Genomic DNA, 24,487 nt, shown 5'->3' with positions numbered 1-24,487 from the left:
ATAACGTTTCATGCGAATAAGTATTGCGCAGCTACACTTTGGTTCTTAACTGAAGTTGACAATTCATGTAGACGTTTACATATTTTCCATTTTTTGATATTCATAATGTATTATTAACGCAATAAGCATAGTGATGTTTGCAAATGTTTATTTGTCACAGAATGTGAAGTCTTAGACGAAGAATCTCTGCATTTACTATCCTACTTGCAAGCATATGACAGTTTGTGATCTATTATATTGTCAGATGCTGTGTTAGAATTTCCACAATTTAATTAGCTAAGTAGCATTTACAAATATTGAAGTGAAGAAAATTTGAAATTATTCGAAATAGGTATATGAATGTAATTGTTTAGATATGTCTTGTCAGATAAAAGGAATTGCAAATCTAACCAATATAAGCAATATCAAAGAGTTACTTTTTGGAGAATCTGTTACAAGACGTAAGTTATAGTTTTTGTTCTCTAATCTAAAGAAATGGTAAATGTCAATGATATTATTTTTCAGTTGACATTCCACAAGATGAATTACCACTACAAGACTGTTTTATATCATTATCATCAACTGGAGATTGTCTTGCTATGGCATATAATACAAAGATGATCATATTAATGTGTATGTATTTTGTCTGTATATATAGATATTTAATTTAATTTTGAATAATATATTTTTGTTGTATAATAATTTATTTAAAACATATATATATATATATATATATATATATATATATTAAGTTTAAAATTTCATGTTTATATTTCATATGATAATTTAATATTAGCAAGATGGGATTCATTAGAACAAGATGAGGCAAAAAATAAGTTTCATATCGTATGGTATGGTGAAGTTGCTAAAGAAAAGAAGTAAGTCTTTATTATAATAACATTGTGTTAAATATTTTATATTCTTGATATTATAAATTTCTTTGAAAATATGTCCATATATTAAAAGTGTTTTTTAGTGAATGGGTAACATCTGTGATTTGTTTGCCTTTATTATCATTGGGAAAAGCTAGCAGTGGTACAAATCCAGATTGGACATGTATTATAGTTGGTTTCAATACTGGTTTTATTAGGTTTTATACAGAAGTAAGTTTGACAATTATTAAACTATTTGATATATGATAATATTTTATAAGATGTATTTAAAGTAATTAATCTAAATTTCTAGTAAAAATTAATATAAAGACATTAACTCTTTTGGTGTAGTCAGGTGCATTATTATTAGGGGAACAATTACATAATGAATCAGTTCTGGGACTAAAATGTCAATCTTTTTATTCACCTAAACATGTAGGAGATACGGGTATGACTGAAGAAGTCCATGTGGCATATAATAGCGTTGTATGTGTATTACAAGGTTTTCCTTTGTTTTCTACATTACGAGCATGCAGAAATCATTTAGCTAGAGGTATAGTAATTGAATTTATAGTATAAAAATATGCACATTTCAAATTTATACATTTGTACATTTAATACGTATAATAATATACCTTATGTTCATTATAGTTCAAGCAAACTGTGATGATCTACCACCTATTACAAACTTGTCATATAAGAAGTGGGGTTATAAAAGCCAGGATATTGTGAATGATTCGGAAGTAATTGGTACCACTCCTGTAAACAGTTTTGATCATTTAATGACAGCCTCAATTTGTGGTGGATATAATGCATCTTATAGATCTAGTGCACCACAACATAATTTAGTGCTGGCAACTGGTAAACGACCCTTTGTTGGTTTTCATTACGCATTAGAAGGTGGTTCAGCTCCAATTTTATCAGATGTTGCAATAGCAATGGCCAGCAAATTAGCAAATGCTATTGGAACTGCTGTTCCGTGAGTGTTGCATAATAAATTCATGTTATGCATTTATTGTCAAAGGATACATCACCTGTAAGAGAGCTGTAATTAAAGTACATTACTTGAATGATACCGCATATAATTTTTTAGTAAAATTGAAATTTAAATTGTTATGTTATTATTTATGTGTTACCATCATATAAAAACTTTTGTAGTTATGTATGATTTTTTTTTACATTTTTTCTGTTTAGTTGGTTTCCTATCAGTTGGGGAAATTCAAAACAACAAGCATCACTTGAAGCATCAAAAACTAGTGTTCATGAACCAGTTGAGCCAATGACTTGTAGGTTTGGATTAAGTGATGTTACAAGGGAGGGTTATTCAATAATATCCAGTCCAAATAAAACATTATCAGTGATATTAGATGCAATGGGTAGAGTATTATTAGTAGATAACAGAAGTTGTATAGCTGTGAGAATGTGGAAAGGTTATAGAAATGCACAATGTGGCTGGATTGAAGTGGAAGAAGAAAAGCATTCTGGAATGTACAAAGCATTTACTAAATTTAAACAAACTCCACAGTTGCGGTCTGCTTTCTTTTTAGTCATTTATGCTCCAAAAAAGGGTGTAATAGATATATGGAGTACTCAACAAGGTCCTAAAATTACTACATTCACTGCTAGTAAACATGGTCGGTGGGTAACACATGCTTGTTAAATACTTTCACTAAAAGTTAATGTAAAATTATCGAGTTAACTAAACATTATTATGCAGATTGCTTTATATTAATTATGGTCTTCTTGGGGTCAATGATAATGTGCAAATATCAAAAAATAGACCACAACATTCGTGTGTTTTTATGGATCCACTTGGAGGGTTGAAAGAAATTACAGTACCATTTCATTTTGCTCTAAATAGTAAAAATGGGAAGAGAGCACGTGATATACATTTACTTAAAAAATTAAAAACGTTTTTACGAGAAGACGAATTTGGATGTGAAAAGTTGATCTCAGAGATTGAGAATGTGTGTTCAGATTTGAAAACTAACGAAATAAGAGTACAAACATTAGAAATGTTAATATCAAATAAACATATTACTCCTGATGCTTTATTCGCAGCTACAAACTGTTTTATTAAGAAATTAAACGAATATGGTGCATATTTATTTAATATTGTTTTCCTAGACATAATTTGAAATAATAAATATATAAATTTTATATTACAGAAGGAGAAGAAATGGAACCTACAACAAAAACGCTTTACTTATTAACGACACAATTGCAACAAATAATTAAATTTTATAAACATATTAAATCCCAGTTTGATACAGCAGAGGATAATACTTTTATAAATGATGATAATAATGATTTAATTAGTAAAAATTTAGCTTCAATTTTATTAACTTATGAAAAGGAAGTGCTTAGAATATTTGAGTTATTTAAAAAAATAAATAGCTACAAGTGTTCAGATTCTGAGACAGAATGTAAAGTAAAGTTTAAAGAGGATGGAAACATTTTTTTAGATTTTTTATCTTGTTTTGAGTTTGGGACACCAGGTTTAATAGATATTAAAAAAGACATAAAAGAAGAAAAAGAAAATTATATTTGTATGTGTTTTGTTACAAAATACTAAAATATTAAAAATATATGTTACATTTAGATTTTTTTTTAATGTTTTCAGCTCAATTAATGTTTGAAGGATGTGTATATTCATGTGATAGAATTGAGAAATGGAAAGAGACTGCTAAGGATAGTAATATTCAACCATTTGTTTTTATGAAATTAGCTTTAACTTACTGGCTTAATAAGAAACAAGATGAATTATGTTTAGCATTAGAATTAAAACAATTTATGCAACTCTTAAATGCTATTTGTTCACTAGTTAGTAGGTATCAAATATATTTCTATTAAGTTCTAATAAATTCTTGTTTTTATAACACGAAGTTTCTTACTTATAGATGTTGAAGAGATATGTGCAGAAAATAATGAAATATCTTTATGGTGGAAAAAAGTTCGTAATATTCTTGTGGATTCAACAAATCCATTTAATGCACTTAGTGCTGCATTGATGTGTAGAGCTGTTGCCATGTCTATAGAAGGGTCTAAGGAAAAGTGTAGCAACGAAACTCTGGATAATAATGATCAGGACCAAAAAGATATTAAATGTGAGAATGATTTCAAAGAAACAAAGGGTCATGAAATTAGTCATTTAAAGTCAGATGATGAAGTGTATAATTTAACAAATGAATGGGAAAATGTTACTAAAGATAGTTGTCAGTTTACGTTACTTATTGGGAACCTCGAGGATATTACGATTTTAGACGCTGTTGTAAGGTAATTTAGTAATGAGTTCTGTTCGCGATGGAAAATTTTAAAATACTCATAAGATTGCAATTTCAGCCAACAACCTCCATCAGATGCTGTAATGCAATTTTTTGCACTACCATTTGTAAAATTTGATATTTCTTTAGGATCTGTGGTTTCAAAAGGAAAAGGTATAATACAATTGTGATTATCCATTATATTACTTTCATATAATATAACTATTCTTTTATATCATTATAATTAGGTTCTGTATCAGAGATAGTTGCAAAATGGATTGCGTCTGCGGGCATTGATCCTTCTCAACTAGTAGATACAACAGATATAGAATTTGATCATATACAGTCAACAAGCGATTCTTTGGAAATAATAAATTTTTTAAACAAACCTAAATATGTTGAAGATGCACCAGAATATCATTCAGAAAAGTCAGAGATTGTTCCAGAATCTCTTGATACAAAAAGTGAAGATAAAGATAGTACAAATGTTACTACATGTATTTTAGGTAAAAATTAATAGCATTCTTTTAATGATTTTAATGATTTATGATTAATGATTTATTTCTTAATTTTGCTTTAATTGTTAGTTAGCATTGTACATTATTACTTGTACTTTTCAGAGAGAATAAAGTTATTAAAACGTCATTTTCCATATAGTTTAACAAGTAGTGTTTTACTAGCTAATGTGTGCTGGGAATTTGCAATGTCATGGAATAAAGATATTTCACAATTGAAGTGTCTTGAAGTTGCATTATCTATTTTACGACAAATACCAATGAAACAGATGAGACATGGTGAGAAGTGTGAAAGTTATTTACATTAAATATTATGTGTATTTGTTATTTTGTATGTGAAATGTTATTTTTTACTAGGGGTTTGTTGTTTATTATGGTCGGTTCACATAAAAAAACGAATGGAAGTAGTTGCAAAACTAATTAATAAATTAGGAAAGTTACCAAGAGATAGATTATGTGTACAAGAGATCGGTTTATCTGATATACAGATAGTTACGTTTTTGCAGAATTGTGTCACATTTTTAGAAATATTCATTGATGTAAGTTCTTCATAAATCAGTGTGTTTGTATAATATGAAATTGACTGGAATTATATAAATGTATTTTATAACATACTAGTCTGAAATACTTGAAGCAAGAGAGAATATCACAATTAAGTCAGAAGAATTATGGGAAGGATGTATTTCTGGTCCACAACCGTTTGCGACATTGGCTATTTCTCAAGCACCCGCTGCGTATGATCTAATTATGTTACACGCGCAATTAGCTAATGTCTTATATATGATAGCGTACTTTAATTTGAAAGTAATAAAACCAATAAACACTTTATTTGAGTCTGTGGTAAGTAGATCAAAAGTATTGCTTAAAAACTTAAATCTAATATTTATAATTGTTACATATGTAGGTGCAACCATTTTTTTTTCAAACACTGACCGAAAAAGTAATGCTAACATGGTACAGAGCTGATGAAAGAGATCATATAAGATCCATGTTTTTATGTCGTATAATTACTGCATCTATGGATTTTATTCATCAAGAAACAACAGATGGTAAAATGATTAGTTCAACAGAAGCTATTCAGTGGATGAATAAATGTCAAACATTGGCATCCATATGGAAAATTAATAATGATAACTTAAGGATATATCAAGTTTGTCAATTATATGTGAATGGCTTTGATCGATTAGCAGAAGAAGTAAGTAAATAGGATTAAAATTTAATATATTTGACAGTGTTCTACAAGATAAAACGTGTACACTGGGCATATTGTAATAGGTTGTTACAGCTGTAAACGATGTTGAAAGGTTAGCAGAAGAACTTTTACCCATTGCTGGAAGAAGAATGATGGCTTATCTTTCAAAAACACCTGATTTTTTGAAAGAAGTTTCTCGTATAAGTCCTGCTCTTACTCAATACTTGGAAAGTGTTGTAGGTTTTACTTGGTATAAATATTCTGAACATCTTATTCTTACTATTTGTTTAGTATTTTATAGAAATACTATCAATATTTTCAGGATGAGCTGGATATAATTTGTACAAATTGCTCGAATGATGATACTATTGAATTGATACGACGAATTTCAAGACATTTACCCGAAACACATTCTGATTATTGTCTTGCGCAATTAATGTTAGATGCGGTGTTCATTTACGAGGATACAATATAGTATTCAAATGTCTAAGTAAAATTAATTTGTTGTAGGAAATAAGTTTAGTAAATTTAACCGTGCTTTCTGTTTTTAATTCACTTTATTAAGTTTGATGCTTTGAGTAAATATAAAATATACTTGGTATGTATCATTGACATCCCAACATATCAGAAATACTTGAAACATTTGATTGCAATGTATTGTGGCATAAATTTGCATGAATGTTTATATGTCACATACAATGAATTAAAGAACAAAAACTCTATAATCTTATGTATTGTTATTTAATTATTTTTTTTTTTTTTTGTTAAGAATGAATGGATATTAACTGTTTCCAGTTTTCTTATCTTTTATGTTTTATGTTTATTATACATAGTTTTTAACTTATACGTACTAATATTGCATAACTTTTAACTTATCAATAATTTCAATACTTTGAACTAGGTTTCCATAAAGTATAATTTAATTGTGGAAATCTTTTAATCCTTTAAAATGTACCGATGCTTGTTAGTTCGTATTTTTAAGATATATTATCGATTTAACTTTTAAGGAAATATGACGTAAAAAGAAATTATTTAATCAAAAACGTATAGCGAATCCTTTATAATTTAGCCTATTAATGCCTTCCCAATTCGTAAATTCGCATTTCTTTATCTCGCTACCTGGACTTCCAACGTTTGTCAACCATTGTGCCCTGAAATAAAAAACGATTATATAGCAAATTGAAAGTAAACTACATATTATATTTTTGTTTGTTCTGTAATTTACTGATAAACTATTTCTTATGGTACTGGAAACTTAATATAAATGCATAATATTTACATATGACAGTTTTGACTATACTTCAACTTAGTATACATATTAATGACAGGTAGTTACGTATATTTATTTGGGGTTCAAATGAATATATGAACTTTTGTTTTTTATAATCTAGTATTAGTTTCATGTCAAAAGCTTAATTTATCGTTACACGAAAAATATCAAACTAGTATGTCGTTAGAAAAAAAGAGAAAGATTTTTCAAACAAAAATTGTTTGGGTATATAATTTATTTTATAAAAACTGAATTTTTCGCTTTCTTATTACTTCTGCATGTTTATCATGAAATACAGAATTTGCAAAATTTTGCGAAATTGAATGGACGAAAGGATAGAGCAAATTTTCCGTAAACGTTGCATCTGTACGCCTCGATAATGATGTAAAACTTGTCAATCGTCAAATAACAATTGACTAAGTGTGCAAATTGTATATGCATCTATCTTCGACAGTCACGATTAGTAGTAGTTTCGCGTGCTTCGTAATTATAATTAGCGTTTAATCAGACCGAGTTCAGATATTTTAAGCGGCTCTATCGAAGTAGGATGTTTAAAGTCGATCAGCTGTCCGCAACAACAACACAGACGTGCCATTGGCGTGTCGATGATCCGATTTATCATTGATATTTGGAATTTAGGATTTTCTTTTTCAAAATTTATCGTCATTGTGTTTTCATCTAACAAGCTTCGATGTATTTATAAATATTATACGTAAAAGATTTATACGTATCTTTGTACTTGTTCCGAGTACAATTTGCCTTGCTTCATGAATAGTTGGATCAAAATGTACAACCGAATTGTAAAGTTATCACAGCCGAGGATGTTATAGATTCATCCAGATTTTATGGTTTGGATCGATCTTTTCTTTCAAGTTGAAAAAGGGATACGTGTTTGAAGAATACAGCTAGAACTTTGTAAAAACTCCGCTATTGCGTAAATAACAATTCGTTGAGGAAATAACGAATATGAAACAAAGATCGATATGGACCATCTCCTTCTGGGGAGAAGCCAGAAATTAATGTTTTGTCCTCGACCGAGCTATTTTCTTTGACTCTAGATTTACAAGCAGCACAGATTCGACTAGGAAATCTGTCACACGAGACAGTTGTAGTTTCTCTGTTCGTACCAAATATCTACATTCGAGTTTATATTTATTTCTACAGTAATTTCGCTCGATGAAGAATAATTCACCTTTCGAATGTCGTTTGTTTTGTCTGTATGCAATTGGCAAAATATATATATGGATCAGTAGGTCTGGCTTACTTCTCTAAATAACGATTACATCCTTCTCATCTTATTCTTTCTCTGACGTTCTTTACGAAGAATTCATTACTATTCTTTCGTTCTCTTCGAACAATATGACTGGAATAATTTCCACTTTTCGTTCGTCTAATTTGCAGGTCGACCATTCTATCGAGCGAAGATCATCTCGACGAGATAAAAAAAATGGGGGTCGTTTCTCGATCGAGGAAGCTCGTCGAGCGATGCGTCGGGAATATTTTATTTTTCCAATTAGTTTCAATTTCTCATCTTTATTCCTTCTTGATGCTTTTTCTCTTCTCTGTTCTCGGTCATTTCTGAAAGTTACGCTTCTCACCCTTAGTTCCTAACCCTAACGCGGGTGGCACTGCTGTGAAGTTCCGTACATTCGACATTAATCGATTGTATCGTATTGGCCTGTTAACGCTTCGTTGACGTTTTTAACACAACAAGAATACATCATTTGCCGAACAATCGTCTACGTAGAAACGGCTCGTTGGCAATAGCTGTCGGAAAGCGACCGGCGCGATTCGGCGATAACTCGCGAAGGAAAGAGACAACGCGGTACACGCTATTATTTCATTAGATCATTATTAAAGTCAGGCCCAACTACCTAATGGCTGTTACTCGACAATTTGCGACTAAGGTCACGCGATTTTAAGGGAGCACTGAATTCGTGGACTTACGTTAACGCGCTTGTGTCATTAATTCGTGGAACGAAGAAGGTAGACCGAGAAAAGGATGACGAAAGAAAGAGAAGTCGAGGGTCCTTGACGGCCTTTTTTTACTCGTAAATCGCGGAACAATTCGAATAACGAGGCGTCTCGTTCATTCGTTCGTTGCGAAGAAATTCGTTTCGTTGTTGGAATAAACGATCCGTTTCGTTACTCGTACGAATGATGCCTCAACGATCGAGAAAAGATCGAACTCGAGTTTTCCTTTCTTTCTATTGTTTTCATTCGATGCAGAAAAAATTGCGTAGAGCGAAATGTTCTCTGTAAATTTGCCTTATTTTATCTCTCTTTCTCGGTAATCAGAAGAGGGGCAGATAAATTTCAATAAAAATGAACTTTCACGTTGTTTACCGATCGGCGCCACCGACAGTTTGCAAAGGCTTCGTGACAAGGAATCGCAACTCACATCTGATCGATGAGTGCACGTGGTCCCTGCATTTTTCCGAGTATCGTGCCGGACTTGGTGTTCTTCACCCAGCCGCAAATTCCCAATTCCTGACATATGTCTCTCACGTATTTTGGAAAGTATACACCTGAAAATATGTTCAACTCGGGTGAAATCTCTCGATGACGACGTCGCGTGGCTATGTTAATTGCGCGTGAACAAAGAAACGAGATCGAATCGAATTAATAACAGTGCTCGTGTTATGTTGTTTCGTATCGATAACGAGAATCCAGAACGTTAATACCGATAGAAATTTGGTCATCGATCGAAAGACGAATAATTTTTCTTTGCCATAGATTTATCCGACAGAAATATAATTAAAAAAGAATCGAAAGCAATTTATGGTTTTTCTACATCGCGATACGAATCCTTTTTATTCCCGCATCCATCGTCCGTCGTTCCACCGTTTCGCGCTATCTTACAATTGACATATCATTACGTACATTTCTTTCGACCTTGACGTTCCATTAATCCTACAAGTGGACCCGCAATCGTTTTAATGCAACGCGAAAAACCAACGACGAAAGTCTCGTTTCACGTGGAACGACATTAACCGTATACTCGGCGACCTTCTGGCCGATAAAACTGCACTCTTACCCTGCACCTTGCCAAAGACCTCGAATTCAACGGAAACTAAAGGTTCGTCGCGGAGAGGGTCGTCAGCTGCCATTCTACCAGGCGAAGGGAAAAAGGGTCTGGTCACCTTACAAACTCCACTTCTTCGGCTCGTGAAAGTTGAAAACGTTTGCTATTCGCGATCAGCATACAGACACTCTCGCTGCTCGGATACGACTTGTTCTCTCTGACGGCCACTCTCTTCACCTTTCGCCGTGGTACGACCTACCGACTGATTCTGATCATTGCACCACGGCGTCGCGACGCCTCAAATAGACTCCCCACTCTGTCGAGGAAAATCCAACCGCGATTGATCGAAAATCGATCATTGACAGCCGTCACTCACTCACATTGCGGCCCAATTATCCCGTCCATAGTCCTCGGTCTCTCGGTCATCTTCATCCGAGATTTCCCCGAGGACGCTGCACACCCTTCCCTGTATTTTTAATCGCCCTTCGCCTCTCTGCATCCTCGCACTCTTTCGTTCTTGGCAAATCGTCTCGAGCTTGCTGGCGGCTGCTGCGATTCGCGTCGATTCGCGTCGAAAGCTGTGTCGGGAAAGGGATGAAGTCTTCGACCAAGTCTCGGACGCGAAGGAGCTCGGAGTAACGGTTCACATAAGCTTGGTTCTCAGTTTCTCTTTTTTATTTCAACGAATGTTCCATGGCAAAAGTCGCGTATACGAGCGTATAAATATAATATATCGTTACTCCCGTGACGCGAAGCAGCCTGCGCGATGGCGATGGCGCGTTTAGCGAACACGTTCGGGCGAGAATAAATATGCGTTCGATTCGCTGCTCTCCCAATGGACCGCGATCGATTTCCGGTTTCTCTCGCGGCACGTCGAAGGGAAGCTTCCGCCGCGACGGCTGGCACATTGTTCATTGTGAAAATATTAAATGTAGGCCAGGAGGGCAGCCGCTCATCGTCGAACTAGCCACTTCCCATCGATGTGCTAGCCGCCCATTGTCCCGTCATTATTCCAGTTAATTAATTATTAGTACGCCATGACGTCGTAATTGATGTACAAGAGCAAAATCTGCGGGGTGTACAGGATGCGGGGGAGAAGGTTATAACCCATTTATAATGATCGTGTCCAGTCTATTACCATTGTCATCATCAAGGTCTCGTCTAACGCTAGGATCGCAGATGTACGCTTCTGACGATCGTTAGCGCGTGACGAGAAAAGGAAAGAATCGATTCGACGATGCTCGATCGACGGGTATACGTGAAAGCGGCGACTAAAGTGTAACGATGACTAGAAATTCTAATTGGAGTCGATGTTGACGAACATTTCTTCCGCCTCGGTATTCGTCTTCTTCATTTCGATTAACCACGAGTATTTACGAAAGCGATCGTTTCCTTTCTCGAAGAAAATAAATCGGTCGAGTCGTATTAATCGGGTCACGGATAGTCGAAACTTTGGATAGTGGGACCTCTCGTTTGATCGTTCGTCGATCTATCCGATGATAGCAATTTCGTTCTGCGATCTCTGAATCTGGAGATCGAATCGTTCCATGTCCCTCGCTCGGAGTCGTTCCCGATTCTCAACGAATCGATCGAATAATCGAATAATCGCGACTTTACATGCATGCTTCACGACCATTTATTACGCGTGTACTTTGGCGAACGGAGCAGATCCTTTGGTTGTCCGGGTAGCCCTGATCGAAGCCGCGGCTCGTGCACTCGCAGGGATTCGCGTTTGAGACTCGCACGATCGAGAATTATGTACATTCGGTTTCTCCTACACATACACACATACACTCGTATAATTGGGTACGCAGGTACACACACAGAGTCCGTTATGTACAGGCAATCGTCACTCGTTCACAGCCATTCGCTGAATTCGTCGTCGAACTTGCTCGATCGCGTTCGTTGTCGATCGTTCGATCTCCCTTATCGATCTACGCGTTCGGCTAATTTAAATCGGTATTCTAAGCGTCTATACGTTTATCCGCCGACCTATACAGCTGTCGCGCTATTCGCTGCGTTTATCCCATCGTCTACTTGTCTAGTTGTTATACAGACTTCAATATGAAGCCCGCGCATAGTGTTCGTTTCGCGAGATTCCGTGACCTCAAACTTCACTGTACGACCACTGACCGAGAGCACAAACGAAAGAACCCGATGGCTCTTCCGGAATCCGTTGCTTTACCCGATCGTTCGTTCCTCCTTTCGATCATGCACGAGGATCGACCGGTGAGACTATCAGAGCAGGGAATTCAGTCGAATTCTCGGAGTCTTGTTTTCTCGAAATTGTTTACGTTAGACGAGAGATTCAGGATTGGTCGGTAGAATAGTCGTGGCGGTGCTATTGGGCAGAAGTGCTCCGTTCTCCGTGTCTTTGGCGTTTCCGTCAGGCCTGGGCCGGAAGTCCTTCGAGGCCACCAGCAGGTTTCGTCGTCTCGCTTCCTTCTTCTCGCGTTCGACCTGCAAGTAAATACTACGTTTTGTTTATCTTCTCCCAGACAATTTACGCTAAACGTTCTAGGTTACTAACAGGTGCAAAGTACAAGACCACGGAGTCACGAATTTTACCGAGATTTTAAACGCTCCCATCTCTTTCTACGACTCGAGGATCAACGATCGATCGGTACGAAACGTTTCGTCGACTAATCTCGAGATTATTAAAACGAATTACGGTGGTCGATTTAAAATGGAACAGATTTTATCAAGCAATTTCGAGGAATCAAGTTTTCGAAACGATGAGTCCCGGGATTATTGGGGCGATCGATCGTTTATGAAAAATGGAACAGATTTTATCGGAGAGATTTAATTTGGAAGAGTGAAATTTTTCACTGTACGTTGAATCACGATAAAGACGAACGATGATCGATGATCGGTAGAGAAGAGACCATCGATCTGACGAATAAGGGACTCACCTTGAAGAACAATCGAAGGTAGTGGCAAGGAAATACGACGCACTTGCCGTCGTCCTCCTCGCCGTCGATGTAAACGCCGCGCACGAGGATGGAGTTGCTGCAGTTGAGAAGTACGAGGAACACGAAACATCCAACGTGGGTGATCCAGCAGGAGAGCTCCGGGTTACTCGGGACCAGCCATTCGTCCAGTATGTTCCAGATGCCGCGCCACACGTTCACCGTGCCCAGGAAGCTGAGCAGCAGGAAGCCATCGGCAGCTATCAAGCGGGCCCAGCCTCGAAGACGAGCGCAAACGTATCGCATTAGCGGTTGCAGAGAAAACGTCACCGTCACTATCACGTATCCGATGGCCTGCAATTGTACGCGTCAATTGTTCAAATATATTATAAACAGAGAGAGAGAGAGAGAGAGAAGAGACATTGACAGTTGCAAATTATTCATTTTAGGCGTTCCGATTTAGGACCAATTTGTCAATATCCTTGATCAAAGTGACTGCGTTGTTTCAGATGAAACAATTGTCGAATGCCGTTTCTCGTCTTCTCGTCTTACGCGTTGCTGTTGGAAATTTCACCCCTTATTATGATTTAATTACGAGAAACTGCGTGTTAGCGGATTATTTCGTTTCGATCAGCCAGTGTATATTCGATTTATAAAATTGAACAAATTTTTAGCGTTTAAGCATGTATCTCGTATGTTAAATTACGCTAACCCCTTGCACTACGAATTAATTTCGAAAAATTATACACCGAAGTAGCTTTCCTTGTTTTTTAATTTTAACTTATTCCCTGCCAAATCTGTTGAGGGTTTGTACACTTTTCGTACTAGGGATGCTTGTTATACCGTGAACATTTCTCGTTTTACGTATCTTTTGTCAGCGTTCAAGATTGTAGTGACATGGAAGTATTTAACTTTTGTCAATCGCTATTTATTTCATCCACGACAAAATTCGATACAAATTTTAGGAATTCTTCGAATTTTCTGCTTGCTAAAATGTGTTCGATACTCAGAATATAATCGCGGATCTGACACGAGGAATGAGGATTCTCGTTATTCCGGTACAGAGGATTAAATATAGCTTCAGCCTAATGCGAGTGATATTTATTTTTACGGGGTTTCGCATGAAAAACTTGATATAAGGGGTTAACGTATCGACATGGACAGATTTTTGGGAAAATTTCGAAAACAGCAGGAGACATGCCGCGAAAATCCTGTCTCGTTATAGCCTTCTGTGTGAAATTTTCCAAGTACGTTTTCCTTCGTATTTCAATCTTGTTTGTCTACTTTGTTTTCCTTGCTTTTTCCCCGATACTTCGTATTTTATATTTTCCTTTTCGTTCTTCTCGATTTTCCTTTTCTTTCACCGCTATTTTCCAAGTACGTTTTCCTTCGTATTTCAATCTTGTTTGTCTACTTTGTTTTCCTTGCTTTTCCCCGATACTTCGTATTTTACATTTTCCTTTTCGTTCTTCTCGATTTTCCTTTTCTTTCACCGGTTTTTGTACCGCTTTAATGTTCATCTTTTATCTCCTTCCCACTTTTTCGTTAGATTTTTGGTAACATTCGACGGATCAGGGATCGATCTTATTCGTATAAACGTACAAAGTCGAGATCGAGGAAAGAGATTGTCGTTGAGATCAGTTGGCCGATTCCAGCAAGCCGACCAACGATAAATAGTCCGCCGCTGTTTCGCCGTTTCGAAGCGGCATTGCGAGCGAGTAAATGCGTGAATTGGATGACCCTCGCGCAATCATCGACCCTCTTGAGGATTTACGTTATCACGATCACAGTGCAAACCGTGGCGGCTGAATTTCTCGTAAGGATTTCGAGCGCGATTCGCGGATTAAACCTCAACCGATATTTACACCTCCGTTGAAATTCTCGACGAGCGAATGAACGATTGAGAAATAATCTTCAATGATTTCTGATCCTCGTCGAACGATCGACGAGAGGTTGATCGGAAGGTTGACGGAAAGGTGAATGGAATCGAGAATATCGTCGAGTAATTAGCATCCGCGGGTATTATCGATGATCGTACTTAAGTGTTTTTTAAACAATAAAACGAGCTTCCATTATCTTCAGATTTTAAGCCGATGCGTTAACCTTCGATAAGCGTAACAGCCACGATTTAATTTCCTATTCAGATTTGTTTTGCGAAGTTGGCCGGGAAAACGGTGAGAAGAGTAGAAGGAGCGTGGATCGATCGATGGACGATCGGATCGCGATCGGGTCCGATAAATTCGAGTCTAATTAAAGATCGACGAGTGATTCTCAGCGTAGAAGCGTCGCTGATAAACAAAGTCGCGTCGGAGAGCGGAAAGATGCGAGTACTCGGGCGCCACGAAATTTGTTTGCTTCCATCTTGGATTTCCCTTCTCGCTCGCTCGCCGGTTATCGGGTCGCGTTTATCGAAATCGGAAAGTTACGAACGATCACGATCCCGTGGCACGATAAATCGCCGACAATCCGGTTAATCGGAGCCGGCTATCGAAAGTTGAGTACCCCGCGGATCGTTAATCGGCCACACCACCGATAACGAATTCGTACTATGAATCGACCGGTACGATCACCTGGTTTCTAGACAAATCTTATCATTCGCATCGGCCAGACGTTCGTCGCGTCGGATTTCTTTTCGAACACGCGGCGATCGCGTTTTTATACCCCGCCAATCATGCAGAGGGAAAAAACTGGCAACAACAGTCGAATGTTATTGTTGTCGCGGAGGATAACGTGGCGCCAACTGAATATCGTTTTGCAACCGAATAATAACCGCATGGTCGCGGGCTTAAGTGCGGCGATGTCGAAATATTTGTACGGGCTCATCCGTGTTTGTCAACGTTTCGTTGCGCGAGAAGCTCGCGGTCGTTGTGACAGCGAGATCGTCGCGACGATCGTCCGATCCTTCGATTGCACCGGCCAAACGACGATCGTCTGATCCTTCGATCACACCGAGCAAACGACGATCCTTTGATTGCACCGGACGAACGACGATCCTTCGATTGCACCGGACGAATGGCGATACTTCGATGGCACCCAGCAAACGACGATCCTTCGATTGCACCGGACGAACGACGATTGCCCGATCCTTCGATCGCACCGAACGAACGACGATTGCCCGATCCTTCGATCGCACCAAGCAAACGACGATACTTCGATTGCACCGACCGAACGACGATTGCCCGATCCTTCGATCGCACCGAGCAAACGACGATCCTTCGATTGCACCGGACGAATGACGATTGCCCGATCCTTCGATCGCACCAAGCAAACGACGATCCTTCGATCGCACCGAGCAAACGACGATCCTTCGATTGCACCGGACGAACGACGATTGCCCGATCCTTCGATCGCACCGAACGAACGACGATTGCCCGATCCTTTGATCGCACCAAGCAAATGACGATCCTTAAATTGCACCGAACGAACGACGATTGCTCGATCCTTCGATCGCACCGAACGAAGGACGATCGTCCAATCCTTTGACCGCATCGAACGATCTACGATTGCCCGATTAGTTGATCGCACCCGGCGTATAATCGTCCGATTTTTTGACCGTGGCGGAAAAATGACGATTCGATCATACCAAACGAACGACGATCAATCGATCAGAACGGAAGACGGCGCACGACGAGAGTCCCGCGAGACCGACCGCGTTTCCGGCACAGCTCGATGGCGGTTCCGATGGGAACGCGACGGAACGACGGTCTAATGGCTTCGATTACAGGTCTCCGGCTGGAGATCAATAATCGTGATTATTGAAAAATTAAACAAATCCTCTCGTTGACCGCGTTCTCTCCGCGTCGTATTCAGACAAGCAAACGCAGCCCGGTAATGGAGTGTCTTTGCGCACACATACATCAACAGTTTTGTCATGTGCCCTCGCAATCATACAATTGGCGAATATTCAATTATACAATCGGACCAACGGCGTGCTGCTCGCCGCGCTGTGCGTAGGTGGCACGTTTCAAAATGTCGTTCAACACGTGATTGCTAATGACACCCGATGACACGCGTTCGTCGATAGAACGCTGCTTCATCGAATCTTTCGTACGCGCACCGTGTTTTCCCGGATTTGTGCGATCCACCGATAAAATGGCTACCTTGGGCCAAGTTCACCTCCGTCACGAAATCTCGACTTTCCAAAGCGGAATTTTCAAACGAAGCTTGAAGATCGAAGATCGAAGAAGGAAGAATTAACACTGGCGCATGTATATTTGGTTCCGATATTTCGAGGAAGAAAAAAAAAAGAGGAAAGAGGAAGAATAATAGTAAAGATATTCACGAGGGATCCGATCGCTGAATACATTCGATCCTTCGGGAACAGGTAGAGATCGAAAAGTATCCAAACACCTCTCCAAACGAACACGACCAGCGTACCGACCACTCCAACGCTGAAGGCACAATCCAATAAGTACAACGACCAGTCCCTCGTGTTCTGCAATCAGACAACATAAACGATAGATAAACATCATTTGCAGGTGAGGAATCGGGAATTGTTTGAAGAGACGCGGGAACCGCGATAAATAACGCGGTGCTATTGTCAATCGCGTATCGCTTACGTCGAAGATTATTTATGACAAAAAAGAATTCGCAGTTTACCCTATGATAGGAGAGATTTCGATCGAACTTCGCGAGAATGCTATTTGAAATTCAATAACAGGCAAACGTTACGACGTTATTACGACACGATGACAATACGATCTTCATTTTCTCTTTTTTTTAACATTAGCATTAACATAATCGGTATAGATTTATCGACAAGGACCGCAAGCGCGAACCAAATTCGTTCGACGAGCTTAATTACTGTGGAAATTATTTTAAAAATATCGATTACGCTTCGCTTTGAGAATTACGAATGTGACCTAAGTAAAACGTTCGAAGGAAATGATTTCGTTGAGTGTTTCGTGTTGCACTAAAATAAAATTACCGTTGCCAAAACAGCAGACAGTTGTAAATAATTGTTTAATTTACGATGTACTTAACCCGAGGAACTTTTGATATTTTGAGAAGGATCATACACTACTTAGGCCACTTTCATGATTAATAGCACACGTGTATGTAGAGATTATTCGAATGTTGTTTCTGCTAAGGTTGTTCCTGGTGGGACGAAGAAATGATTAAAAAGACGATGATCAAAGACGAAATTGGTTACACGTGCGTTCGGGATGTCTTGGTTGCGTCATTCGTGGGTTTTTCGCGTAGATCGCTAATTCGTGCTTCCTTAAACTCACTGATTCATTGGACACTAAATTGCCGGAGTGTCGAAGGGATGGGGATATTACCGTGACACGGCAGTATCACGAGAAGTGAAAATCCGACTAAGAAAGATTTTACCGATCGAATAATTCCCAATTTTTTCTTCCTCTCTTCGAAAAATTAGCATTTCGATCTCGTCTTTCACCTAAGATCGAGGTTCGTTTTCGTTCGTTTCCAGGAAAAAGGATCTTGCGATCGATGCACCATTCGTGAGGTAAACTTTCATCGGAGTATGTCACCCGTTGACTTTCCGTGACACCCTTCTGTCCTCGATTTTTAAGTGACGGAGAGGATTCAACTGGGCGGTAATTAATTCAAGATCGTTACACTTGTCTCCGTTCTTTCCTATCGTCTTCGATAAATCGTTTTCGAATATCGAAAAAAAGGAACAATCTCTGTGACATATAACTAAAAATCCGATTAAAAATCTGTCTAGATTGACAGAAGTAATTACCAATGGGTTGTTTATGATCTAAAGTACGTGTTACGAATCTTATCGCAAGGAATTACGTTTCTCTGTTCGAAGACATTCAACAGGAACAGGGAAACGTGATTCGTGTGATACTCTGTTGTTCGTTAATAATGATAATAAAAATAAAAATATTCGATTCGCGTTCATCGAGTGTCCGATTTTTGTTCCATTTTCATTCGAAAATAAAATTAATTATTTTATTAAACGTATTATAATTTTTACAAATTTTGGTTACATATTCAGAAACACAGAAACGGTTAGGGAAACCTAATTTGTTTTTATAATACTGTGATCTACGAATTTTTCGATTTTTATTCGATTTTCATTCAATGAGAAGAAAATTTCGAGAATGGAAAATTGGTTCATTAAACGTATTACAATTTTCATCCCACTTGACGAATTTTAATTAAGTACCCAAAGAAATAGAAATGCTTGGAGATACTGAATAAAGACTGTACCCACGAATTCTTTGATTTTTATTCAATTTTTAAATAAGAAGAAAATCTCGATCGTGGAAAGTCGATTTATTAAACGTATTAGAATTTTCATTCCACTCTTGACGAATTTTAATTAAGTACCCAAAGAAATAGAAATGCTTGGAGATACTGAATAAAGACTGTATTCACGAATTCTTTGATTTTTATTCAATTTTTGAATAAGAAGAAAATCTCGATCGTGGAAAATCGATTTATCAAACATATTAGAATTTTTAATCCACTCGACGAATTTTAATTAAGTATCCAAAGAAATAGAAACGTCAGAGATACCCAACAGTGAAATCTACTTCGTATGATATTCGTATTCACGAATTTTTCCATTTTACTCGATATTTAAACAAGAAAAAAACTCTCGATCATGGAAAATCGATTTATCGAACGTATTAGAATTTTTATTTCACTCGACGAATTTTCTCTAAGCATTCAAAGAAACAGGAACGTTTAAAGACATTCTACATAGAAACCAACTTCGTATAATATTCGCAACCACGAATGTTTGCGTTTTTACTCGATTTTTAAATAAGAAGAAAAATCTCGAACACGAAGAATCAGTTCATCAAACATAACACAATTTTTATTCCATTTGACAAATTTTGATTAAGTGCCCAAAGAAATAGAAACTCTCAAAGACATCCAACACGGCCAGAGAAACGTAAATCGTGCAATAATCGTGTCCGAAAACGGTGTGTGAATTTTCGTTGAATTTTCCTTCGCTTCTTGTTCGATTTCTGTTCGATTTTCGTTCGGTTTTCGTTAAACGAGGAGAAAGCTTTGGAACATAGAAAATTGGTGCGGTCGCAGGCTGTGCTCGTGCGCGTGCAAACTGCACGGACGCAATGCTGTTCGACTATCGGGAGAGACAGCCGGAAACTGTGCTTATACCTTGCACATCGATGCCGTGCATCGCACGGCTGTAGTTTCAACGATGCGTCAAAACACGCTGTCTAACCTCTTACGTTTCCTACTTAACATTTACCCTCTTTCCGATCGTTTCCAATAAATCCCGTCACCTCTGAAACCATTTCTTTCGCCAGATTTTGGTCGTCGTTCGTAATCCGTGATAATCAATCGCGATTCCCGATCAAGATTTTTCATCGTGATTTTTAGTCGGGATTTTTCCACCGACTTATCGACACGTTTGCCGAAATCGAGCAAATCGAGGGTTCTCAATGTATATACATCGTATATTTCCGTGCTCGTATTTTCGTTTTCGCGATACTGCCGCCTGTGCTCCGAATGTTGATTCTTATCAGCATTCGTCAAAAATTGCATAACTTTTTCGCAAATACAAGATTTACTTTTATCCATGTTTTACCGACAAACAGCTAAATTCAACGTTTCGTAACACGATTAACGAGCGATGAGGGAGTTAATCAAATTGTGTTGCACGATTTTCTTTGCAATCGCGAATTCGAGGAATGCTTCCGGAGAGATTATGTTGGTATAATAACAGGTAATAAAGTTGCGATAATGGAACAAATTTCTCGAAGTTAACAGTACGTTTGTATATTTTCAGATACACGGATGGTTCACGAGATTTCGTTCAGTCGCACTGCTCGTGACCCACAATAATGTGGATGAAACGAAATGGTGGATTACGAAGATAATCGGCAAAGATGAAAAGGTATTCGGTGTTGTTACATGGATAGAAAATTTTCCGCCATTCTCTAGACACCTCGAATTCATGTACTCTGTTAAACGATTTCTCGAGATCGCGTGGAAATTCGCATGGTGGGATTGAAGAAGACGAGGGAAGGAAACATCTATAGCTAGGTTTATCTAGAAAGATGGGATTCTCAGAAAGCAAAATCCATTCGTAACACGTCTCGTTTAAGATACCTGGTTGAAGAGCTCGCGGGTGACTCGATCTTTGATGATTTTAAAGGATCAACATCGACTAGATCTTCGCCGATTTGTCGTCGATTTAGAAAAGACCATCGACTAGGTGTTGACCGATTGAAAAAGGACCATGATCGACCTGATTTCAAGTGATTGGGAAGAGAGAATCGTGTACCGAATCGTTCGTGGTCAGACGACACGTTTGACGCTTGGCGATGCACGAATGGATCGTCTACTTACGTTCACGCGGAACATGGTCTGCACTTCGAAGTATCCCGGACATGAGTCCAAGCAAAGGGAGAACGGTGGCGCGGATATGTTCCTGAGGGCACGCATCATCGCCAGTGCCAGGAGGCTGACAGCGGTGGTGGCGAAAACCGTGCTGGCGGTTTGTTCGGTGTACAGGTCGAGGGCCTTCCAGGCGCCACGCCATGCATTTACGCAGCAGAAACCGAAGACGGCCGTGTAAAGCCTGGACCCGACGTAGTACGACAATCTGTGCTTGTCCGGATGTAAAAGCTCGTTCAGAACATTCTGCGAGACGTTGAACGCGTACAACCCGATGAAACCGATCACTATCGAGGTGAGGCTGCTGAAAGCCGGGTCCTTGGGATAGACGTAGACGTCGCTCAGGCCCCAGGTGCCTCTCCAGTACCCTACCACCGCCGGGGCGGCCACAGTGGCTGAGAAGACCGTGTCCAAAATCGTGAGTATAGTGTAATGGAGACGACTCGATGACCGACCGCTCAGCCCGCTCGTCATTCCGGTGCCACCGCGTAACTCGACCATTCTCATCCAATCCTGATCGAGCCTAGTCGCACCGCTCATCATGCATGATTCGAGGCTGTGGTAGTACGCTCTCTCTGGTGGTGCCTGCCTTTGGGCCGAGCTTTCGAAGAATTCCACCGAGCGGCTGTCATTATTCGACGAGAAAAGCTGTTCTTTGATCTCCCAATTGAGCCTCTGTTCAATCACGATCGTTGTCAAGTTCAATTCAAAGCGGTTCCAGCGACAGCCGGAGTCTAGACGGTGCTGAACGATCGCACTCCCGGAACACGATCTCGATCCACGACGATTCCTTACCGGTCGATGTTCGCGTCCCGAGCACTTCCGAGTATCCTAGCCATCATCCCGGTGTCCTTGCTCGCAACTCTATTCCAGCTTGCACGGCTGATCGAGATTCGAACGATTTCCTGCTCGATGATCAAGTTTTACAGCGGATCTTCTTAAAGTAGTACTGTCTCTGGATCGCAGTGATCATCCTATCGGACCAGTCCCTTCCGTCCTCCGCTTTCGAATCTCTCGCGATCTCTTCGGGGAACGATGTTTCGAGACGACGGGCAGACCGAGTCGGATACGGGTTTCGTATCTTCCTTCCGACACATTCAGATCACCGACGACCTCGTCATCGCGCACAACGCACCTGGTTCACCCGAGAGATCGGTCAAAGAAGCAGCTCGACTCGCGTACAGTCGCCACAGCCTCTCCGAGCTTTCGTGTTCGCACTTTCTCGACGATCGCAGAGCGCAATACCGTGCGTCGACGATGCACCGATGCACACGGGGCGAGTACGCGAGAGTATGAACCGACAGGTCGGGCTGCGGGTGAGTACTGGCATCTGTTCAGTCACCGCTATCTTTTATCAAGTGCTAAGCACAGACCAACACTATCGCATTATCATGAACAGCTTCGTCACACGGGCCATGGCATAGAGAATAGTACGGTGTTCTGCACTCTTCCCTTCCTTCCTCCGTCTCTCTGACAAACCCCCACCCATGGGTCGCTAAAGCTACGTGTGCAGGCTTGATGAACGAGCGCGGGGACGAGCTTTCGACACCCACAAGCCAACCAGTTCTAAGAAAGTTCAAAGGCATTGCAGCCAACGTTTCCTTTCCCGGCTTCCAAAGGATAATCTCCAATCTCGGGAAACTATCGGAGGAAATCTGAACCGGAAGAGGAGTCTGTTCCGCGATCAACAATGTCGAAGGTCCTTTGGTAGAAATCTCTCCATCCTCCTATGCTTCTCCGAGCTCTTGCAACGAAAAATCGCGTAAATTTTCTCCTCGATTGTCCCGTTTCTCTTTCTCGTTAATCCATCCAGTATACTAACCGGTACTTAATGATTCTCCCTATGCATGTGTACGCGAGTACACACTGGATGACGCGTTAGACGAGCTCGACCAACCTTTACCACGCCATTCGAAGATTTCCGCGATCGAGTTCCATACCGGTCGACCCGGACGAGAATGTTTTGGAAAATTAGAAAGATTTTTATCGGAGTACCGTTCGGAGGACTTCACGAAGGTATCTTGAAGAGCAATTAGCGGTTGTTAGCGAGATCAGACGATATCGCGGACTGGTAGCAAGGAGGGAATTTTAATTGAATCGGTGGGCTTTATCGGGCTGTCAGTGAGGCAGCCGCGTAAATCGTGATCGACGTTTGCGCGACAAGCAGACGCTAATTAACAAATCCGGAACCCGGTGTTAACTGATAAGAAACGAGATAGCAGTCGGAGAAGAGGCCACGGGGCAGAGCCACCTTGAAGCCTTATTTTTCTGAGTGGCGTTTCCTGCCCGCCAGTTTCATCGGGCCTTTGTCGTGCCGAACGCTTTTGTCGTGGCGTCGCTAATCGCCACCTTTTTGTACGCCAATCAAGCTTGGATTACCACGATCCTCTCACCTTGACCCGTTATCTTTTTCTCCTTTTCCTTCTTTCTTTCCTCGTGGCAACCCTCGGGTGCCAGAGGACACGAGGCTTGGGAGCTTGCAAGGGTACCGTCTCTGCTGCCGCCATCCTGTGATCGGGGATAAGGTAAATGTGACGGTGAATGGACACGTCACGATTAGTGCACACTGGTGCACGTGTATTAAATATTACGTGTAACTTTTGGTTCGATAAGTGTTAATAATTTTCTGAAATAACCGCTGCTTGAACATACAAAATGTACTTATTTCGGTAGAAAATTCGATTCTTAGCTTTTGGTTTTTACTATTTCTTCCTATGTTTATAGATACATGTGACGAACAGTGTGTGGAAGTTAGTCGAAAATTATTTGTAAAGGATGACTGTTATCTTTTTTCATTTAATTTTCGAGCAAATATTCGAATCATTTATGTTTTCTCTTCGGTTTAGTTATACGTTTGTTTGACAAAATTGCGTGGAAATTATTTGAAACTTATTTGTAAAGGATGATTGCTATATCTTTTTATTTAATTTTCGCAAAAGTATCCAATTAGTGCACCAGTTATCATCCCGCACATTTTAATTGCAAAAAAGACACGTGATGGTTTCGCAAAGCTTCGGAGAAAATCGCGACACCGCGGCAATTAGGATTCCCTGTAGAGATTTTTAATTGCGTAACTCGCGATTTCTCGCGATTTCTTCCTCCCACATTTT

The 24,487-nt window shown here is 39.4% G+C and overlaps 3 protein-coding genes across 3 annotated transcripts; 1 reads left to right on the top strand and 2 right to left on the bottom strand.

The window, feature by feature from the left end:
- The first annotated feature begins 179 nt into the window (after positions 1-179).
- Positions 180-6,353, top strand: Rab3-GAP (Rab3 GTPase activating protein). The gene is made up of 19 exons (XM_017910503.1): positions 180-440; positions 505-612; positions 776-857; positions 956-1,082; positions 1,203-1,404; positions 1,503-1,830; positions 2,046-2,489; positions 2,569-2,948; positions 3,020-3,400; positions 3,475-3,678; positions 3,752-4,127; positions 4,194-4,288; positions 4,363-4,620; positions 4,735-4,908; positions 4,987-5,168; positions 5,248-5,469; positions 5,534-5,824; positions 5,905-6,057; positions 6,144-6,353. Exons 1-19 carry the CDS (start codon positions 356-358, stop codon positions 6,294-6,296), a joined length of 4,245 nt encoding a protein of 1,414 aa, XP_017765992.1. The 5' UTR covers positions 180-355; the 3' UTR covers positions 6,297-6,353.
- A 407-nt stretch (positions 6,354-6,760) lies between these two features.
- On the bottom strand, positions 6,761-10,578 carry LOC108555036 (acylphosphatase-2). The gene is made up of 3 exons (XM_017910517.1): positions 10,129-10,578; positions 9,493-9,619; positions 6,761-6,972 (listed from the first exon to the last, which is right to left on the bottom strand). The coding sequence occupies exons 1-3, from the start codon at positions 10,199-10,201 to the stop codon at positions 6,858-6,860; spliced, it is 315 nt and encodes a 104-aa protein (XP_017766006.1). The 5' UTR covers positions 10,202-10,578; the 3' UTR covers positions 6,761-6,857.
- Positions 10,579-10,774: 196 nt separating this feature from the next.
- Positions 10,775-22,837, bottom strand: LOC108555076 (uncharacterized). Its single transcript, XM_017910587.1, has 4 exons — positions 21,330-22,837; positions 17,308-17,460; positions 13,029-13,379; positions 10,775-12,576 (listed from the first exon to the last, which is right to left on the bottom strand). Exons 1-4 carry the CDS (start codon positions 21,918-21,920, stop codon positions 12,412-12,414), a joined length of 1,260 nt encoding a protein of 419 aa, XP_017766076.1. The 5' UTR covers positions 21,921-22,837; the 3' UTR covers positions 10,775-12,411.
- Positions 22,838-24,487: the final 1,650 nt, after the last annotated feature.

This window comes from Eufriesea mexicana, unplaced genomic scaffold (genome assembly GCF_001483705.2).
Source record: "Eufriesea mexicana isolate 0111107269 unplaced genomic scaffold, ASM148370v2 scaffold106, whole genome shotgun sequence".
Lineage (NCBI taxonomy): Eukaryota > Metazoa > Arthropoda > Insecta > Hymenoptera > Apidae > Eufriesea > Eufriesea mexicana.
The sequence above is the reverse complement of the archived record's forward strand: the minus strand, read 5'-3'. Positions and strand labels throughout refer to the sequence as shown.

Coding starts and splice junctions, on each gene's coding strand:
- LOC108555036 (XM_017910517.1), bottom strand. CDS start 10,201: ATGGCAGCTGACGACCCTCTCCGCGACGAACCTTTAGTTTCCGTTGAA. Junction 9,620..10,128: donor GGTCTTTGGCAAGGTGCAGG/GTAAGAGTGCAG, acceptor ACATATTTTCAG/GTGTATACTTTCCAAAATAC. Junction 6,973..9,492: donor CGTGCACTCATCGATCAGAT/GTGAGTTGCGAT, acceptor TTTTTATTTCAG/GGCACAATGGTTGACAAACG.
- LOC108555076 (XM_017910587.1), bottom strand. CDS start 21,920: ATGATGAGCGGTGCGACTAGGCTCGATCAGGATTGGATGAGAATGGTC. Junction 13,380..17,307: donor ATTCAGCGATCGGATCCCTC/GTGAATATCTTT, acceptor GTACAATTGCAG/GCCATCGGATACGTGATAGT. Junction 12,577..13,028: donor ACCTTCGATTGTTCTTCAAG/GTGAGTCCCTTA, acceptor ATTTACTTGCAG/GTCGAACGCGAGAAGAAGGA.
- Rab3-GAP (XM_017910503.1), top strand. CDS start 356: ATGTCTTGTCAGATAAAAGGAATTGCAAATCTAACCAATATAAGCAAT. Junction 441..504: donor TGGAGAATCTGTTACAAGAC/GTAAGTTATAGT, acceptor ATTATTTTTCAG/TTGACATTCCACAAGATGAA. Junction 5,825..5,904: donor TTGATCGATTAGCAGAAGAA/GTAAGTAAATAG, acceptor ATATTGTAATAG/GTTGTTACAGCTGTAAACGA.